Genomic DNA, 16,266 nt, shown 5'->3' on the forward strand with positions numbered 1-16,266 from the left:
ATGGGCTGGGGGCTAAAGGGTGTGGAGCTAACGGCGGTGTCTGGAAAGGTGCTTCGAGATCAGCCTGATGGATCTCTAAGGGCTCTAATGGCAACTCAACCCTACAGCGCAGCACGCCAGGCCGGGCGCAGCAGGGACACACGGACACACGGGCTGTGCCGCCAGCCCGGCTGCCCCTCGCGGTCCGCAGCGCCGGGACCCGCACTTCCTTGCCTCCCGCCGGTGTTTAGCAGCCGGAGGCGTCGGGAAGCAGACAAAGGTGGAGAGGGCTGCGGGAGAAGGCGGTCGGCGAGAGAGCTGCAGGGTCTAGGGTGCTGGACCGGGCCCTCTGGGGCCCTTCGTGCGGTCTCCCGCGGTCGAACAAGCGCCCCCGGCGGCCGCTGGACAGTCCGAGCCTTCAGACATCAAAGCGGGCGGGCGGGGAGCGGGAGGCGGTGCCTGGGCAGCCTCCAGACGCGGTGACGGGCGCTCTCGCCGGCCAGTGGCCGTGGCCGCGGCACCCGACGGGCACGGCTGCTGGCCCATCGCCTCGGCGGCTGCGCTCCCTCCCCGACTCGGAGCCAATCGCGGCGCCGGTAGCCGGTGGGGAGGCGTGACCCGCTCCCGGCGCGGGGAGGAGTGTGTGCGGGGGAACGGGGCGCAGAGCACCTTTGGCGTTTGCCGCCGCTGCCGTCGGGCTCCATCGGGTGCCCCCCTCGTCCCCCCCCCGCCGGCAGCCGTTCCGTTCCCTCCCGACCTCTCTGTCTCTCTCTCGCGGCCATGTCGTCGCCGTCGTCTGGAGAGCGGTATGAGGAAGAAGAGGAGGAGGACGGCGCCTACGAGAGCCAGGCCAAGCGGCTGAAACCCAGCGCCGCTGCCGAGGAAGGCGAGATCGAGTACAGCGGCGCGGAGGAGAGCGAGAACCGGCGGGACAAGGTCCCCCCGCCGCGCGGAGGGGGCTTCTCGGGCGGGGTGAGGGACGCGGCAGCCACGGGGGTGGGGGCGCCTTCCGTCAGGATGCCGGCGGGGGGGAGGGGGCCCGCCAGCCGCCCGCCCCACCCCGGCCCCTCCCGCAGGGCGAGGCCCGTGACGCCCCCTCCCCCGTGTGCCCGGCGAAGGGCGGCTCTCCCAGCTTCCCTGAGGAGAGGCCGACCCTCCACGGGGGTGGGAGCCCCGGCCACGCGGCCTTCCCGGGGCCGGAGCCCGCTGCTCTTTTCCCCCGGGCATGGAGGCGCTTCCGGTGGGATTGCGCTTCTCCCCCCCTTCCCTTCGGCGTCTCGGGGCGGGAAAGACGGGGAGGGAGTCAGGCGGGGTCCTGCTCTTCCCTAGCTACTCCCCACAGCAGGCGTGTGGGGGGTCCGTCGGTAATTGTTCCTCGCCGCAGTTTCCCGAGGGAAGGGGTCCGAGCTCGCAGTCTGCTGGGTAGATAACGTGATTCGGGTTCCGCAGCCCTGAGGTTGTCTCTGCTCCGTGGGCAGCTCATCGGATATTGCCGTTTCGTGCAAGTTTCGTGCTTGCCCTGTTGCCGAGTGTAACTATAGAAACGCAGAGCGGGGGCAGAAAGCGAGGCAGAGGGGCTCTTACATCCTTCTGTTTTACCTTTGTGTCTGGCAGCGTGCGGTGATAAGGCTGACGATTGTCTCCTTTCTAAATTCACTTGTATTTCTTTCTCCCACCCCCACGAACAATGGTAATAAGCACCCCGATTCACTAAATTTGCTACATGCCTTCATGAAGTTGTATCTTAAGTATCAAAACAGACCTTGGGCTTTAAATTTGAGCTAACAGTACTTTTGTGTCTACTGTTTAATTTCTTAGCTAATCGTCCATCTGATTGTTACCGTTTTCCTTCTTGATGGCTCTGTTTCTTACTTGGAAAAGCAGGATCGGGAAAACACTCGTTTAACGGTAGACCTTGAAGTTCAGAGTGTCTCTTTGTGAGTTGTTAAAATGAAGTTGCTTAGCACTGGGTAAAGCTAATGAGAGGGCAGTGGCTGTTACCATGTCTGCCAGTTGAACCTCTTGATGGAGACGGTACCTCCTAAATTAGTACAAAAGTTCCCAGGTAGAGTGCACCGAAAATACATCTCTGGAGAGAACTATTCTAATTCTACAATTTCTTGTGACAGAGCATCGTCTCTGTTGCAGTCAAGGCTTAGCAGTGTGCTCTGTCTTAAAGACTTAATCCTGAATGAAATCTATATGCTTAAGCTACCCATTGAACGGTAACTGTCTAGGAGAACTAGATGCCATGCAGTGTTTCAAGTAGGAACAAGGTACTGCTCTTGCCTTTCCTCTTCTGCTGTGCTTTATGAAATCAGTTGTGGGGTGGGTTTTTGTTTTTTTTTATTATTCTTTTTTTTCCTGGGTTCTGGCTCTGATTGTCTTCATGTTGATCTCAGTTTATCCCAGTTAATGTGCAAGACACAACTACCCTGCCCCTTTAGGTAACCAGAGCAGAAAGTAAGTAGCTTTACATTTTGGATTTCAGGAATGCTAGGTGCTGGGTCTCGGTGAATAAAGAAACTGAAACAAATTGTGTAGCAAGTCAAAAACATGAGGATTTTTAGGCAGCTGCTTGTGTCAGTTGCAGTGTGCCTCAAGGGAGGTCCATGGGCACTGACTCTGATGTTCTATTGATAAAGCAGTATTCACAGGTCCACTCTTAGAGAGGCTTGATAACAGAGATCAAGCTAGTTTCTTAAGAGCAAGCTATAACATAAAAGCTGTAAGATGGGTGCTGTTGTTAGTAATTTTACATGGGGCTTTTAAGAATAAAATTCCAGCATCTCTTTATTAGAGCTTGTTAATATGAATTTTAGGTTTTTTTCTCTCATAGAGCAAAAAAAATGTGCATGAAACTTACTTATTCTGTGATTTATCTTACTCGTTACTCTCTAGATATGTTCTTACCTTATAGAAGTTGTATATGGTTCAATGCAAAGACATGTAAGATCAAGGTAGGCTGAGAGGAGGGGAAAAAAATGTAAGTATTCTGGCTGCTCAGAAGAGAACGGGGAAAAACTACGTGAAGATTAAGTCGAAGGATTTTTAGGGAATGAGGGATTAGGAGAAATGGGAAAATGGATGGTTGGAGTAAGAAGTGGTTGGAGTCTGGTCACCTCACTGTTTCTTTTTTTCCTAACGTGCATCCTGGAGTATCAATGAACTTTGCACTCATATGGATTATATGCTAACTTTGTAAAAAAGCTCTTTTGTGGTAGCACCCTGTCTTGCAGGTTGTGGGGTCTCCTTGATGGGGTGTACTAATTAGAATTTCCCCATTCCTCTGGGTTTGTTTTATTGGGCTGAGTAAGACCTTTATGCCTCTAAGTTTTGTTTTGTTGTTCAAATGAATGCCCAGAAGTCTGTATGTGAGATCCAGATGGGGAAAACCAAAATTTATTTTGCTCCTTTGTTTTCCATTTGTGCAGACACTTCTCAGAGCCCAGAAGTGTCTCTTCCTCATGGCTCATCTTAAGGCTGAGGAGCATGGAGATACAGGGAAGAACCAGAATGTTGACTTGGGAGGAGTAGGGATCTGTCTTGCAGAAGTACTCTGAGGGAGAGTATCATTTGGAAGAAAGACTTTTAGAGAAGCAGTGTTGTGTGGTGGTGAAGCCTTGGCATGCAAGTCAGAGTTGTGGTGCTGCAGAGGACACTGGGAGAATGTGGGCTGAAAGGTGCTCTTGAAGGGTCTTTAGGCTGTATTCTCTCTCTCTCTCTCTCCTTTAAATTTAAATTTCATTTGTAAATGTATATACACAGCCTGTATTTTTGGTAGCATCTGTCTGGCTTACTGTCTCTGACGTACTTTTTTTTAAGTATTTAAATGAAGAAGATGTACTATCTCCTTTCTTACTGTTGAGGAAGTGAGAAGTGGTGTCTAAACACAGAAACATAACTACAGACTACTGCAAGGGAAGATAGGGATGTGAACTTGCAGCTCTCGGATACTCTGGTGTAACTTCCTCCATGTAGTGTTCTTGCTTTGTGGTAAATGGAAAGCAGCTCACTTTGCAACTCATTTGCTTCATGTCTGTTGCAGACAGCTCGGGTAACAGTAAGTAGATGGCAATGAGTTCAGATCTTGACTTGTTTTTGCAGCTACTTGTTCATATATCCATTTCTTAAACGAAGTGCATCCTAAAAGTGTTAGTGGAGTAAGTCTAAATCGTCCTCCTGCCTTTGTCTTCTGTCAGAAAAAGTAACCCTTACCTTTAGGGTAGGTGTTCTACCACCTCCGTCTGAATTTCCTGGTGGTGCTGTGTTGTCACAGTTTAACACTGGCCTGGCAATTAAACCGAATAACAGACGCTCTCTATTAATCTCTCTCTCCTTGATAAAGAAAGGAGAGAGAATAAGGGAGAGAGACTTATGGGTTGGAAACTAAACTACACAACTTTAATGAACAGTAATGATAAATAGGAAAAATTACTAAATATATACAAATATACAGGAAAATGGAAACCACATTCCTCCCTCCTTTCCCCCAATAACTCTCACGTCACCACCGAGGCTGCAGGGCAGCCCTGGGAAAGTCCAGGCTGGACTCCTGGAGTCAGCAGCAGTCGGGAACCGGAGGCAGGAACACACAGATATGGGCTGGCACGGATCAGGACCACAGGCAGACGAAAGGACAGGATCCTTCCAGGATGCCGGGTGAAGGAAGGGAGGAAGGGAAATCAGGAAATCCAGAAGTCTGGAAATCTGGAAATCCGGAAAAGATCTGGCTCGGCCCTCGTGATGCCTCAAATTTATACTGAGTGTGACGTATATGGGATGGAATACTCTGTTTGGTCAATTCTGGCATCTATCTTGTCTGTTCCTCCCCAAAGGAGGGCTCAGGTGGGACCTCTGTATTCTCCTGGATGGTAAAATGTTTTCCTCAGAGCTGAGCAGTGTCCTTGGCTCTGCATACCAGTCTCTAGCAGTAACTATAAACATCAAGTGTTATCAATCCTAGAAGCACACACTGTCTGAGAAATTTGCTGTTAATTTCAGCAAGTGCAACTACTTACAAGAGACTTAGCTACAAGCAAAAGTACAAGACAGAAAAATCACCTTTATCCTGGCCCAAACCAAGACATGTGTGTTGCATGGGTTTTTGTTTTGAGGTGTTGTTTGGTTTTTTTGAATGGATATTCAGATTGTGATGAGCAGAGGGGGAAAATGGAACAGAATAGAGAGTATTTCAGCTGGAAGGGACCTGCAGCAAGCATCTAGTCCCAGCTGTGTCACCAGTTCAGAGCCAATTTGCAGAAGGGGCCACAGTGCAGGTATTCAGTTCTGTAGCAGTTGTAATCGCTGGAAGGATACAGTGGTGCAGAGTGCTAGGAAAAGGTGTGCATTAAGCAAGAGAAACAATACCCTAAACTCTGTTGTTGCTGCAAAGCTACAGGAATTGCAGGTGGCAGGAAGAGAGACACGTTCTGTACCTGTGTAGCAAAGAGTCAGGCTCACGAACCGCTCAAGTCAGGCAGGTATGATCAGCAGGGGTGAAGTGCAACACGGCAGACAGCTTTAAGTAATGTTACCATCATGTAGGGGACGAGTTGAAGAGTGTGCATTAAGTGCTGTGTATCTACTAATGAAAGCCTTTCCTCATCAGACCGTCCTTAGTGGGCAGAGATTATTGGGGAGTGTGTTGTGTACAATCACTTTGCCTTTTATAGTGTGGTAATCACTCTGTAGTTAGGGATTAATGAAGTTTTGGGCACTTAGATACCTACTAAGCTGCCTTCTGGAGCTTTCCCTCTGCCAATACTGTGATATTTATGAAAGCAGTTTCTGAGCATTTAAGAGTGATGCACCAAAAGGAAAAAGTTGAGACTGAATAAAATAATCTGAATGGTGAGAGATAAAATAACAAAAAAATTAGATACCCGAGGGAGAGAATATAAAGGAAGAGTGCCATCCAATATGGAGTAAGAAGAAAAAGGGGGATGGAGGAGGAAAGCAGAGGAATGCCGAAGTAACAGATGGTCCAAAAAAGGTAGTAGGAACTGACAGAATTAATGTGACTATACAGACTGGAAGGTACCTGGAGGGAGAATAAGGGGACAAATTTATGTGCAGAGTTGGTGAAAAATTCTCTAGTCTGGAATTGGGGAGCAACAGAAATATCATCCTAGAACCCATGACAGCTTGCTTTTCAGAATGGTGAATCCTAACTTGTTAGCAAGAAACTGGTGATATACTTAAAATGTTGTCTAGAACTTTGTAAGACACTACAGGATGCATGTTTAAATCCTACAGCTATTCTTTGAAGCTGCTTTTGTTGCAGTCCTGTATCTGTGAAGTAACTTGTTTATGACTTCTCTACTTAGTTATGTCAGAGCTTCCGTTCACTCCTCAACTCTCTGCGGAAGCTTGGTTGCAATGTTAAGCATTTTTATGTTCCTAGCTTCTTTCTCAAGGGAGACCTTTTTTGTCCTACTGATCTTGAGCACTTAGAAAGGCAGTCTGTTTCTGTTATCTCTTTAATAATTGCATTTTCTGTCCAGCTAATGATTCTTAAAGAAGTTGTGATTAAGCTTTCAAAAACCCTTACACCATATGTATTAAAGCAGTAAGGTTAGCTCATCTCTTCTGTATGGCGGAGTGCAAGTGTAATGTTGGAGTTCTGCATTGGGCTTTAGTGTCACTGTGGGGCTTGGAGTTAGTGAAAGACTCCTTTGTAAACAGAGAAATACTGGTGGTGGTTAATATGTACGCAAGCAGATGCTTTGATGTAACCTTTGTGTGCAAACTGGAGTTCTTGAGGTACAGTGACTGTGAGATCTTGGTCGAAATCCTAAATTTTTTATCTCTGGGAAGAAATTATGGCAGCAGTTGGATGAGTTGTGTGTGTTCTGACCTTAGCTGTGGAGATGCTTGGCACTTAGACACATTAGATTTTCATATGGTCTAGTGGTTTTTTTTTCTTGTAAAGGAAATGATAGATTCATTCTAAATTTGCTTGATATTGCAACTTGGTAGCTGCTAAACTTGTTTGACAATAATAGAGATGTCTGCCCTTTGTGAAGACATTTTTGCAAACATATGCCTATGGCACATGCTCATGTCTTTCACCAATATGCTCTGTGCTTTTTAGTTTGTGGCTTCCTGGCTCAGGACTGACTTGCGCTCCCTTCTCATGCTGCTGTTTACTGCTGCTGGTTAGAAACTATTCTGAGTAAAGCAGGAGCCCTCTGATTTGGCCATTTATAGCCTTAGTGGTTTTATCTGTATGAATTAGTTTCTGAAATGCTATGTAGCATACATATATGCATTCATATATGCATATGTAGCTATGTAGGTAAGACCTTAATTTCATGGCAAGTTACTGAGGTTTCACTGTTGTAAGGAGTGGTGATAGTTTTTTTTTGTTTCATTATGGTTTTTTTATTCCACATTTCTTAAACTGCTGTAGAAGTTACTTCAATTCTTGCTAAATTTTTTGCTATATGAAACCCTACTACTGGGTGCTTCCTATATGGTGAGAAGGCACTTGGACTTGGAAAGCTAAGTGTTGTTTTAACTACCAAAGAAAGCAAGATTTGTATATGTTGATTGTTCTGAGAATAGTTTCAGTTGAAGTGTGGACATCTGTGTGTGTCTCCTTGAAGCTGGAAGAGGGTAGATTTAGGTTGGATGTTAGGAAGAAATTCTTCACTATGAAGGTGGTAAGGCACTGGAGTAGGTTACCCAGAGAAGCTGTGGATGCTCCATTCCTGGCTGTGTTCAGGGCCAGGCTGGGTGAGGCTTTGAGCAACCTGATCTAGTGAGCAGTGTCCCTACCCGTGGTTGGAACTGGATGATCTTTTTACATCCTTTCCAATCCAAACCATTCTATAGTTCTATGATAATATGTGTATCCATCACTCGTATATTACATTTGAAGATGCAAGTTGAGAAATGCTAATTTATGAGAGAGTTTGTGCTGTTAGAAGGATTTATATCTTCAGCAAGCAAGCAAGCTTAAGTAGAATGCTAATAAATAAAAATACAGTGGGATGTGCATGACAAAGAAACATGAAAGAAATAGGAGATAGAAGTGAGAAGGGCAGAGAGAGAGAAATACTTTTCTGTTGTGATCCACTCTCTGAAAAGCTTGTCTTGATGTGTGGAGGTGCTAATTATGTAAGGTGGCTCTTTGTAGTGAGTCTTGCCTTCAGTGAGAAAATCAATGCTTAGAGTTGCCATCTGATTAGACAGAAATATTTTTAGTTGAGATTTCTTTAATGCATTAAAGAAAAGAAAACAAGAGAACACATGCTTAGCATTAACTGGAATCTTAATATAGTTATAAGTATGCAGGGCAATGAATAATTGATGTAACAACTTCTGATTGTTCTGCAGACTTAAATAAAAGTAAAGGTGCCTGTTAACAATGCTGTAGTCTCAGACTTTTCAGGAAGAACTGGCGATGATTATTAGTTTTCTTTGGAAGGTTTCCCTAGGTGCTTCTTTCAGCTTTGAAAGGTGAAAGAACACTTAAGCTGAAAATAAAAACTGCTATGTAGTTCTGTTCCTTCCACAATTACCTAAGTGTTTGATTTCAGAGTTTTAACCTTTTATACCTACTTTGATCACTTCTACTCTACTGCTCTATCTTATGCAAATACAAGTAATGGTGTTTTCCCACAACTATCACAGCTCTTATTCAAAGAAATATTTTGCCACCTAAAATGCTTTCATACTGCAAATGAATAAAATATAAGATAAGCTTAAAAAATTACACAGCAGATTATTCTGACGTCTGACAATGTCTGGACTGCTGGCTTTTAGTTCAAGCAGAATGGTCAAATCCTCAAGTTAAAGGTTAAAAAAAAAAAAGACTGTTTTGGGAGAACAGTGTGAGAAACACAGGAGTTAAACATGAGACTATTTTTAGTTATCTGGAATGTGTTTTTCTCTTGAATCTGTAGTTCAGACAGGGAAGAGAGGAATGTCTGTAGCAGTAGTAGCAATCATTGTGCTTACTTAATTACTGGAGCTGCATGCTCCTTTATGCTAAAACGGACAATCTGTCTCTAGTTACAGGAGATACTATAGTACTTCTTACAAAAAAAGTGAAAAAATTAACTTGATCTGTTAGGTCTAATACATTGATGTGGTTTGTGAATTTGAATGCATCAACTTTACACTGGCATTACACCTATGAAACTTGGGTGCTAATAGTGACAGTATGTTTTAGTGTGCACTTTATTATCTCTAATCTTTCTTTGATTATCTCTCACTACTTGCTTACATAGTTTTTGTTTGTTTTTTTTTACCACTGTGTCTTTGAATGTATAACGTAAGTTTCAGCCCTACTTCAGGCTTTGCTTAGAGAGATGAGGCTACTCCAACCTAAATTCTTCAGTCGCTCAGTACTGAGACTGTCTGAAGCAGTAGCTCTAAAAAATATTCATAGTGGGAATTTTGCATGCTAATGTGTGGTGGCTTAATTTGTTAATGGTAGTCAGTCTTGGGGTGGAAAGAGCCCATATGTACAGAAATCGCGAGTTTTTAAAGAACATCTATGAAGTCTTCAGAATTAGAAGGGAGGTTGGGTTGATTTCAAGTGCAGTATGGAGCTGGCATTTGCTTGCATTGTGAGGCACAACTTTGCATACATTAGAAAAATAATAACTTCTCATTCAGTTTACTGATGGCCCTTGTTTGTTCTTTCTTTTTTATCCTACTAGCCTGTCTCAAAATGAATACTGGCATAAACAAACCAGAAGAGCAGCAGAAATATTTTATCTATTGTGCATGTCCAAGAATTATCTTTTTATGATTTTAACAGATAGGGTGGAAGACCTTCTGCAATTCAACCAAGTGTTAAATAGGCTTTTTTTTTGTGTAAGAAGAATCTTGCCTGTGCAAGAATATTAATTAAATCTGGGAAGTATTTTAAGTAGGCTTCAGCAACTGAACTTGGCAATCTAGTTGGAAAGAAAAGTTAAATGACTTAAAATATGTTTGGATTGTACGTTTAGATGACTGCCCAGTGTAGTTTCTGCCAAATATTTAATTTTAGTTAATGGTAGGAATACTCCTTGTTGTGTATTAAATTGTAAAATGTCTTTTTCATCTCTAGGATGCTGGGGGAAGTCATCACAAAGTCTCTGTTTCTCCTGTTGTCCATGTCCGCGGGCTGTGTGAATCAGTTGTGGAAGCAGATCTTGTGGAAGCCCTTGAAAAGTTTGGAACCATATGGTATGTCAAGTGGTATAAAGTTGTCTCTCTGGGCAAGATGGGAGCATTATTTGGAAGTCTCTTTGGACCTCTTTAAGTGCATTGTGGTAGCCATTTGAAATGCAGAGCTTAGTTCATAGTAAAGCGTAAAGATTTTCTAGCTTTGTCACAGTTCTGTGTTTTTGTACATGGCAAATGTGGTCAATCAGAGCTACATTGTCAGGATGCTGTAGTGTCTGTCCTGGCCGTAATATGAGCTAAACTGAATTGCAAAGCAGCTCGAGGGTGATTGTCTTCATATCAATGAATATACCAAAAATAAGGATGGTCCTCAGAGCAGATGATGCTTTTACCTATGGCTTCATAATGGAATGCTTGTGATATGCTAAGGCCTTCAGAGTGACATTGTTATTCAGAGAAAGCCCCTTCAAAGGTCGTGTAGCCTAAAGGTTCTTCATCTGTGAACAAAATAGTAAAGGTGAATGGTTAGAACCAGCTTATTCTGAATATTGAGTGCTTTTTTTTTTTTGGAAACATGCATTCCTTTTCAGGTAAATGCATGGACTGAAGTTAAAAAAGGTTTCAATTAGGATTGTGTTTTTCACTGCCATTATTCAAATAATTGGATTATATTTGTACCAATATCTTAAAATAAACAATATTAAGTGAGCACAAGCTTGTTCAGGAATACAAATGATGTATTTTAGTCTGACAAAAACTGACAAAACTTCTTAAGTATGTCTGTGTCTCAGTTTGGTTAACTTGAATACTTCTGTTTAATTCCTCTACCATAGTTTTGTGTCAGAAATAGTATTTTTAAATTTCATAGCAACAACAAATGCCTTTAATGAATCAACTTCTAATATGTTGTATAATTTGCATTTACTTTGATTCGGTTTTGGTTTGTGTTTTTTAATGAATTGTAGTTTAGTAAGCTAATAAAGGATAAACCGTTTTTTGTATTGGTTGAGTGTTGTTATGCATTAAACTGCCTTATGAAACCAACTGCTTATTACTTATTTAACTTACAACTGCATTTCTTTCGTTTGTGCAAATGCTTTAGGAATGTGTTGACAAGGTTTGGAAAGCACGAGCAGGAAGCACTACCTTCCTTTTATGTCCTTGTTAGGAATTGGTTAGAAAAAACATAATATATATGACAGTTATGGGACTTGAATTGTTTTTGAGTAAGCATATAGGAAAACTTACTGCAATGTTTCTCTCACCAGCTATGTCATGATGATGCCATTTAAGCGCCAGGCTCTGGTAGAGTTTGAAAATGTAGAAAGTGCAAAGAAATGTGTAACATTTGCAGCAGATGAACCTGTATACATTGCTGGGCAGCAAGCCTTTTTCAACTACTCAACAAGTAAAAGAATTACTCGTCCAGGGAACACTGATGACCCGTCTGGTGGAAATAAAGTTCTCCTGTTGTCAATTCAGAATCCTCTCTACCCAATTACAGTGGTACGTTTGTTCCTTTTTTTTTTTTTCTTTTTAATAAGATTATAAAAGGCACTGGGAGCAGCTATCTATTTCTATGGTGTGACTATTTGCTAAAATTGTACGCTGTTAATTTGAGTAGGGAATTAAATTCACCTGCCAAAGCTTTACACCTTCTTCACATAAGAAATACACATCTGGAAAATAGGTTTTTCAGTCTTGTGCAGGTATTTTGCAATGCATCAGAAGACTTAAGTGGTCAGGATTTTGAAATGTTAGATTTGCTAGATGATTCTGAAATATTTCCAAATGTGTTGCCACAACATCAGGAATGTCATTTAGCTTCTAGATTCTGAGTGGCCTGTGTTTAAGTAGCAAGTATCATTTCCAGTAGTTATTTTCTTACAATCCTTCATTCATATTTCCTTTGTGGAATGTTGAAACCTTCATCTGTTGATGATCAACTTGAGTTTGATGAAGTTTTCCTCACTGTTATTTGGGCTGATATATTTTACTTTTCAGTATTTCAGTTATACTATATATACAGTTGCATCCTAATTTACTGCCATCTGTTTATGGCACACCTGCATAGTTTTTTAATGATACAGATATTTTTCTGGTAGTATTCAAGAATCCCTGTTTTCTCATGCATGATTGCTTACATTTTTGTAGAGATTTTGTAGCATACGTTGAATTGCACATAAATATTTCAGGAAAAAATTAAAGTCTGTTTTAAGGAAACTTGCAGTACCGTGATACAAATGTAAGTCACTTGTTCTTAGAGAAATGTATAGGATACTAAGAATAAATTAAAGTGTTCAGGTTGTGTGGAACTATATAACTTAATGAAAGTATTAACTTTTGTTTAATGTGCTGTATATTATGTTAGCAAATGGATTGAAACTTAGAGCTCCTGAAATTACTTCAAGCAGTCAGTTTCAGATCATGCATTTTTCTTCACTGTATTGTGAATATCGGTAGATTTTTGTGTGTTGTTTCATTAGTGGATGGTGAATTTTCTTTCTCCTGTTGGTTTTCTTTATACAAAAGCATAGCAAAATATGAGATGCTTTTTCATCAGTGCTTAAACGTGTACCTGTTTTGAGCTGTGTGAACAAATCCACTGACTAAGTTAAAATATTCTTTGCTTGTGACTATACTGTGTATTTTGCAAACTACATTTCATTCATTCATTTAAAATTTTGCTTTCATAAGCAGCTTAGTTGAATGTAAATGCTTGAGGAAACAGGTAGCAGGAGCATCATTCTGGCCTAGGAGAGTTTCATGGAAATTCTGAGGATTAAGCCTCTAGAACAGCATCTCTTTTTTTGAAAGCAAACAAACAGACAACCCCCACTCTCCCAAAACCCAATCCTTCATGCTGCCGCCAACCAGTAAGCACTAGAAACAGACATATTTCTAAAATTATTTGCAAGTACCAGAGCTCGTTGAAGATACTGTAGACTAGTCTTGTTGAAAATAGTGTAGTCATAGCAACTGGAAAGAGCAATTGTACCCATACCAGCTAGGAATGTGATGAGGAAAGTAAAAATTTTGCACTTGGTCAACAGGTTAAAAAAACAGTTAACTTAAGAATGTCTCTTTTATAATAATGTCTGCATTACTAAAAGAGAAAAACAAACAAACAAAATAACCAAATAAAAAACAACCCCAAGACCACAAAGCCTAACACTACCTCTTCCTCTTCAACACTTTTCTCTCCCTAAATTAGAACTACAGTTAGGCATAATAGGTGAAAAATTGCAACCAATTTAGTGGTAAGTTTGAATAACTGCAAAAAATAACTGCTTCATAGTTCTTAAGAGCTTTTCTTTGTGAACATTTTACAGTTTTTGCAGATAAATTAGTCTATTCAGGGGTATATTGTAGATAAAGCTAAGTAAGTTTTTTTCTTCAATTACAATTGTGCCCAGTGTTTTTCCTGACAGATTTTCTTTAGAGGAGTGTGGCAGTGAAGGACAAGAAGAGTAAGTTTACTGAATTTAATTCCTAATTGCTTTCCATTCCTTTGTCATGAGGGGTTGATGTTGTGAAAAGGTTTTGCCTGTCATATATAGGTCTGAAGTTCTGTTTCCCAGTTTCCATATCTGTGGACAGGACTTTGTCATGGATCTGTCTGTAAGGACAGAAAATTGGGTTAAAACAGACCTCAAAGCATTCCCTTCTGCTGCAGTCATAGAACCATATGGTTTGGGTTGTCAGAGACCTTAAAGATCAGCTAGTTCCAACTCCTCTGCTTGGGCACCTCCCACTAGACCAGGCTTCTCAAAGCCCCATCCAATTTCTCACTGAACACTACCAGGGATGGCGCATCAACAGCTTCTCTGGGCAATGTATTCCAGTGTCTTACCACCCTCACAGTGAAAAATTCGAAAAATTTTGTCCTAATGTCCAATCTAAATCAGCACTCACACAGGTCAAAATGGTACCCTTCAGTTCCTAGAAGTCTCCTATAAGGTCTTCTCAGAGCCTTCTCCAGGCTGAACAGCACCAATTCTCTCAGATCATCTTCATAGGAGAGGTGCTTTAGCCCTCTGATCATCTTTGTGGCCCTCCTCTCTACTTACTCCAAGAACTCCTTGTCCTTCTTACGCGGGGGGCCCCCAGAATTGGACACAGTACTTCAGGTGGGGGATCTCATAAGAATGTATTGGAAGGGCAGAATTACTTTGTTAGACCTGCTGGCCACACATCTTTTGATGCAGCCTAGAATACAGCTGTCTTTCTGGGATGCAAATGCACATTTCTTGCTTATGTGGAGCTTCTCATCAGCCAAGACCTCCAAGACTTCTCCTCAGGCTCTTCTCAATCCATTCTCTGCCCAACCTGTATTTGTGCTTGGGACTGCCCTGACCCTGGTGCAGGACCTTGCACTTGGCCTTGTTGAACTTTCTGAGGTTGGCACGGGCCACCTCTCAAGCCTGTGAACGTCTCTCTGATGGCCTCCTTTCCCTCCAGCATGTCAGCCACACTGCACAGCTTGATGTCATATGCAAGCTTGCTGAGGGTCCACTCTGTTCCAGTGTCCATGTTGCTGACAAAGATGTTAAACAGCACCCCTGTACTTATCACTGAGGAATGGCACTTGTCCTTGATCTCCACTTCAACGTTGAGCCATTAACCACAACTCTTGGAGTGCAGCTATCCAACCAGTTCCTTATCAGCCCAGTGGTCTGGTTGTCCAGTTCTTGTCTCTGGACAAGATAAGAGAGAAGGATATCTTGCAGGACAGTGTCAAATGCTTTGCACAAGTCCAGGTGGTGGCATCAGTTGCTTTACGCTTACCCATCAACCCTATAACCCTGCCATAGGCAGCCTCCAAATTTGTCAAGCAGGATTTGCTCCTAGTGTTGGCCTTAGCATAGTTTCCAGGAGGATCTGTTCCACAATCTTGCTGGGCACAGAGATGAGATGAGTAGCCTGTGGTCAGTACTGTCTCTTCAGCTTCACCTCCGCTGTTGTCTCTGCATTGTCACTTTCTAAAACCTTATGTACATGCATGGGAAAGGTGTGGTATTCCTAAGCAATTTAAATGTTTTATGCTTACCTGTCAACCTCTTGCAATATGAGGTTGCTCCATCTGCTTATTTATGATATTTTAGTGTGTATATAATGGCAATGTTAATTTCTTATTTAAGATAGTCCATCTTACTGTACATTGTCAATCATTCAATTTAGTAATGTGAATTAAAAAAAAAAAAAAAGTAAAATTGCAAAATCAAGCTTTGTGTGTGCCTGCTGGCTGACAGTACTGATGGCATTTTGAGTAGAGCTTATATTTTAAATGGCAATTTGCTTTTTTTAATTAAGTGGCGGTGGAAAATTTTCCAAGAGACAAATTGTAAAAGAAAGTCATATGCTTGAAAATTAATGTCATGTGGAGCTGGAAAGTTTTCAGGTCTCTTTTGCCAAGCAGGAGGAGATGGGGGGCAGCTGTTTGTACTCTTTGAGTATGCATAGAAGTATGCCTATATATAATCTTAAATCTTATATTTTAGGGGTTCAGGCTGCCTGAGTCCTTTCTAAAAAGAAGTGTCTGCATTAGGAAAATCATAAGGTTAACAGTTTCCCCTGCTTACTTCATTTAGCTATGCAAAACACTCACTGGAGTGTCTGGAACAAGACCCCTGAGAATCCTGTTGTGGGGTTTGGGGTTTTGTTTTGTTTGTTTTTGTTTGTTGGTTTGGTTTTTTTAGTGATAATACCTCCATGTATTGAAGCTTATAGAACTTCATAGAAGCCAGGCGTTACACTACTGCAGCTGTAGCCAGCAATGACATCCTCTTTCTAGTTTCTTGGGGAGGGAGGTGTGTTTGTTTGTTTTTAAGTAATCCAGCATTCCCGCCACCCCTTTGCCTCTCAATTACTCTGTTATTATGCAGAAAATTATAATAAATACTGTTCTTGCTTCCTTTCCCCCTTCTCTTTTTGTCCCCCAAATAAAGCTGAGGATGTACCCTGAGATCTTGGAATGAACATTTTGGGAGTTTCTTCCTAATAAAGGAGGGGAAAAATAGATCATAATAGACTGTTTCACTGAGATGTCAGCTACCTTTGCTGGCTAGGTTTAGTAATGAAAATGACTCTTTAGTAAAGGTGCATTCAGCTATGTGAACTTGATCTAACAGGTGAATTGTTTCAAGAAATGATAGTTCC

General features: G+C 42.1%; 1 protein-coding gene across 2 annotated transcripts in view; it reads left to right on the forward strand.

The window, feature by feature from the left end:
* Positions 1 to 605: 605 nt before the first annotated feature.
* Positions 606 to 16,266, forward strand: part of HNRNPLL (heterogeneous nuclear ribonucleoprotein L like) — a 31,097-nt gene continuing 15,436 nt past the window's right edge. Inside the window, exons 1-3 of one of the 2 annotated variants that reach the window (XM_030448092.1) lie at positions 606 to 951; positions 10,049 to 10,167; positions 11,376 to 11,613. In XM_030448092.1, the coding sequence (XP_030303952.1) occupies positions 760 to 951; positions 10,049 to 10,167; positions 11,376 to 11,613 (549 nt within the window). In that variant the 5' untranslated portion in view covers positions 606 to 759. The remainder of the gene's footprint in view (positions 952 to 10,048; positions 10,168 to 11,375; positions 11,614 to 16,266) is intronic. The other variant, XM_030448093.1, reaches the window with a different exon arrangement.

This window comes from Calypte anna, chromosome 3 (assembly GCF_003957555.1).
Source record: "Calypte anna isolate BGI_N300 chromosome 3, bCalAnn1_v1.p, whole genome shotgun sequence".
NCBI classification, from domain to species: Eukaryota; Metazoa; Chordata; class Aves; order Apodiformes; family Trochilidae; genus Calypte; species Calypte anna.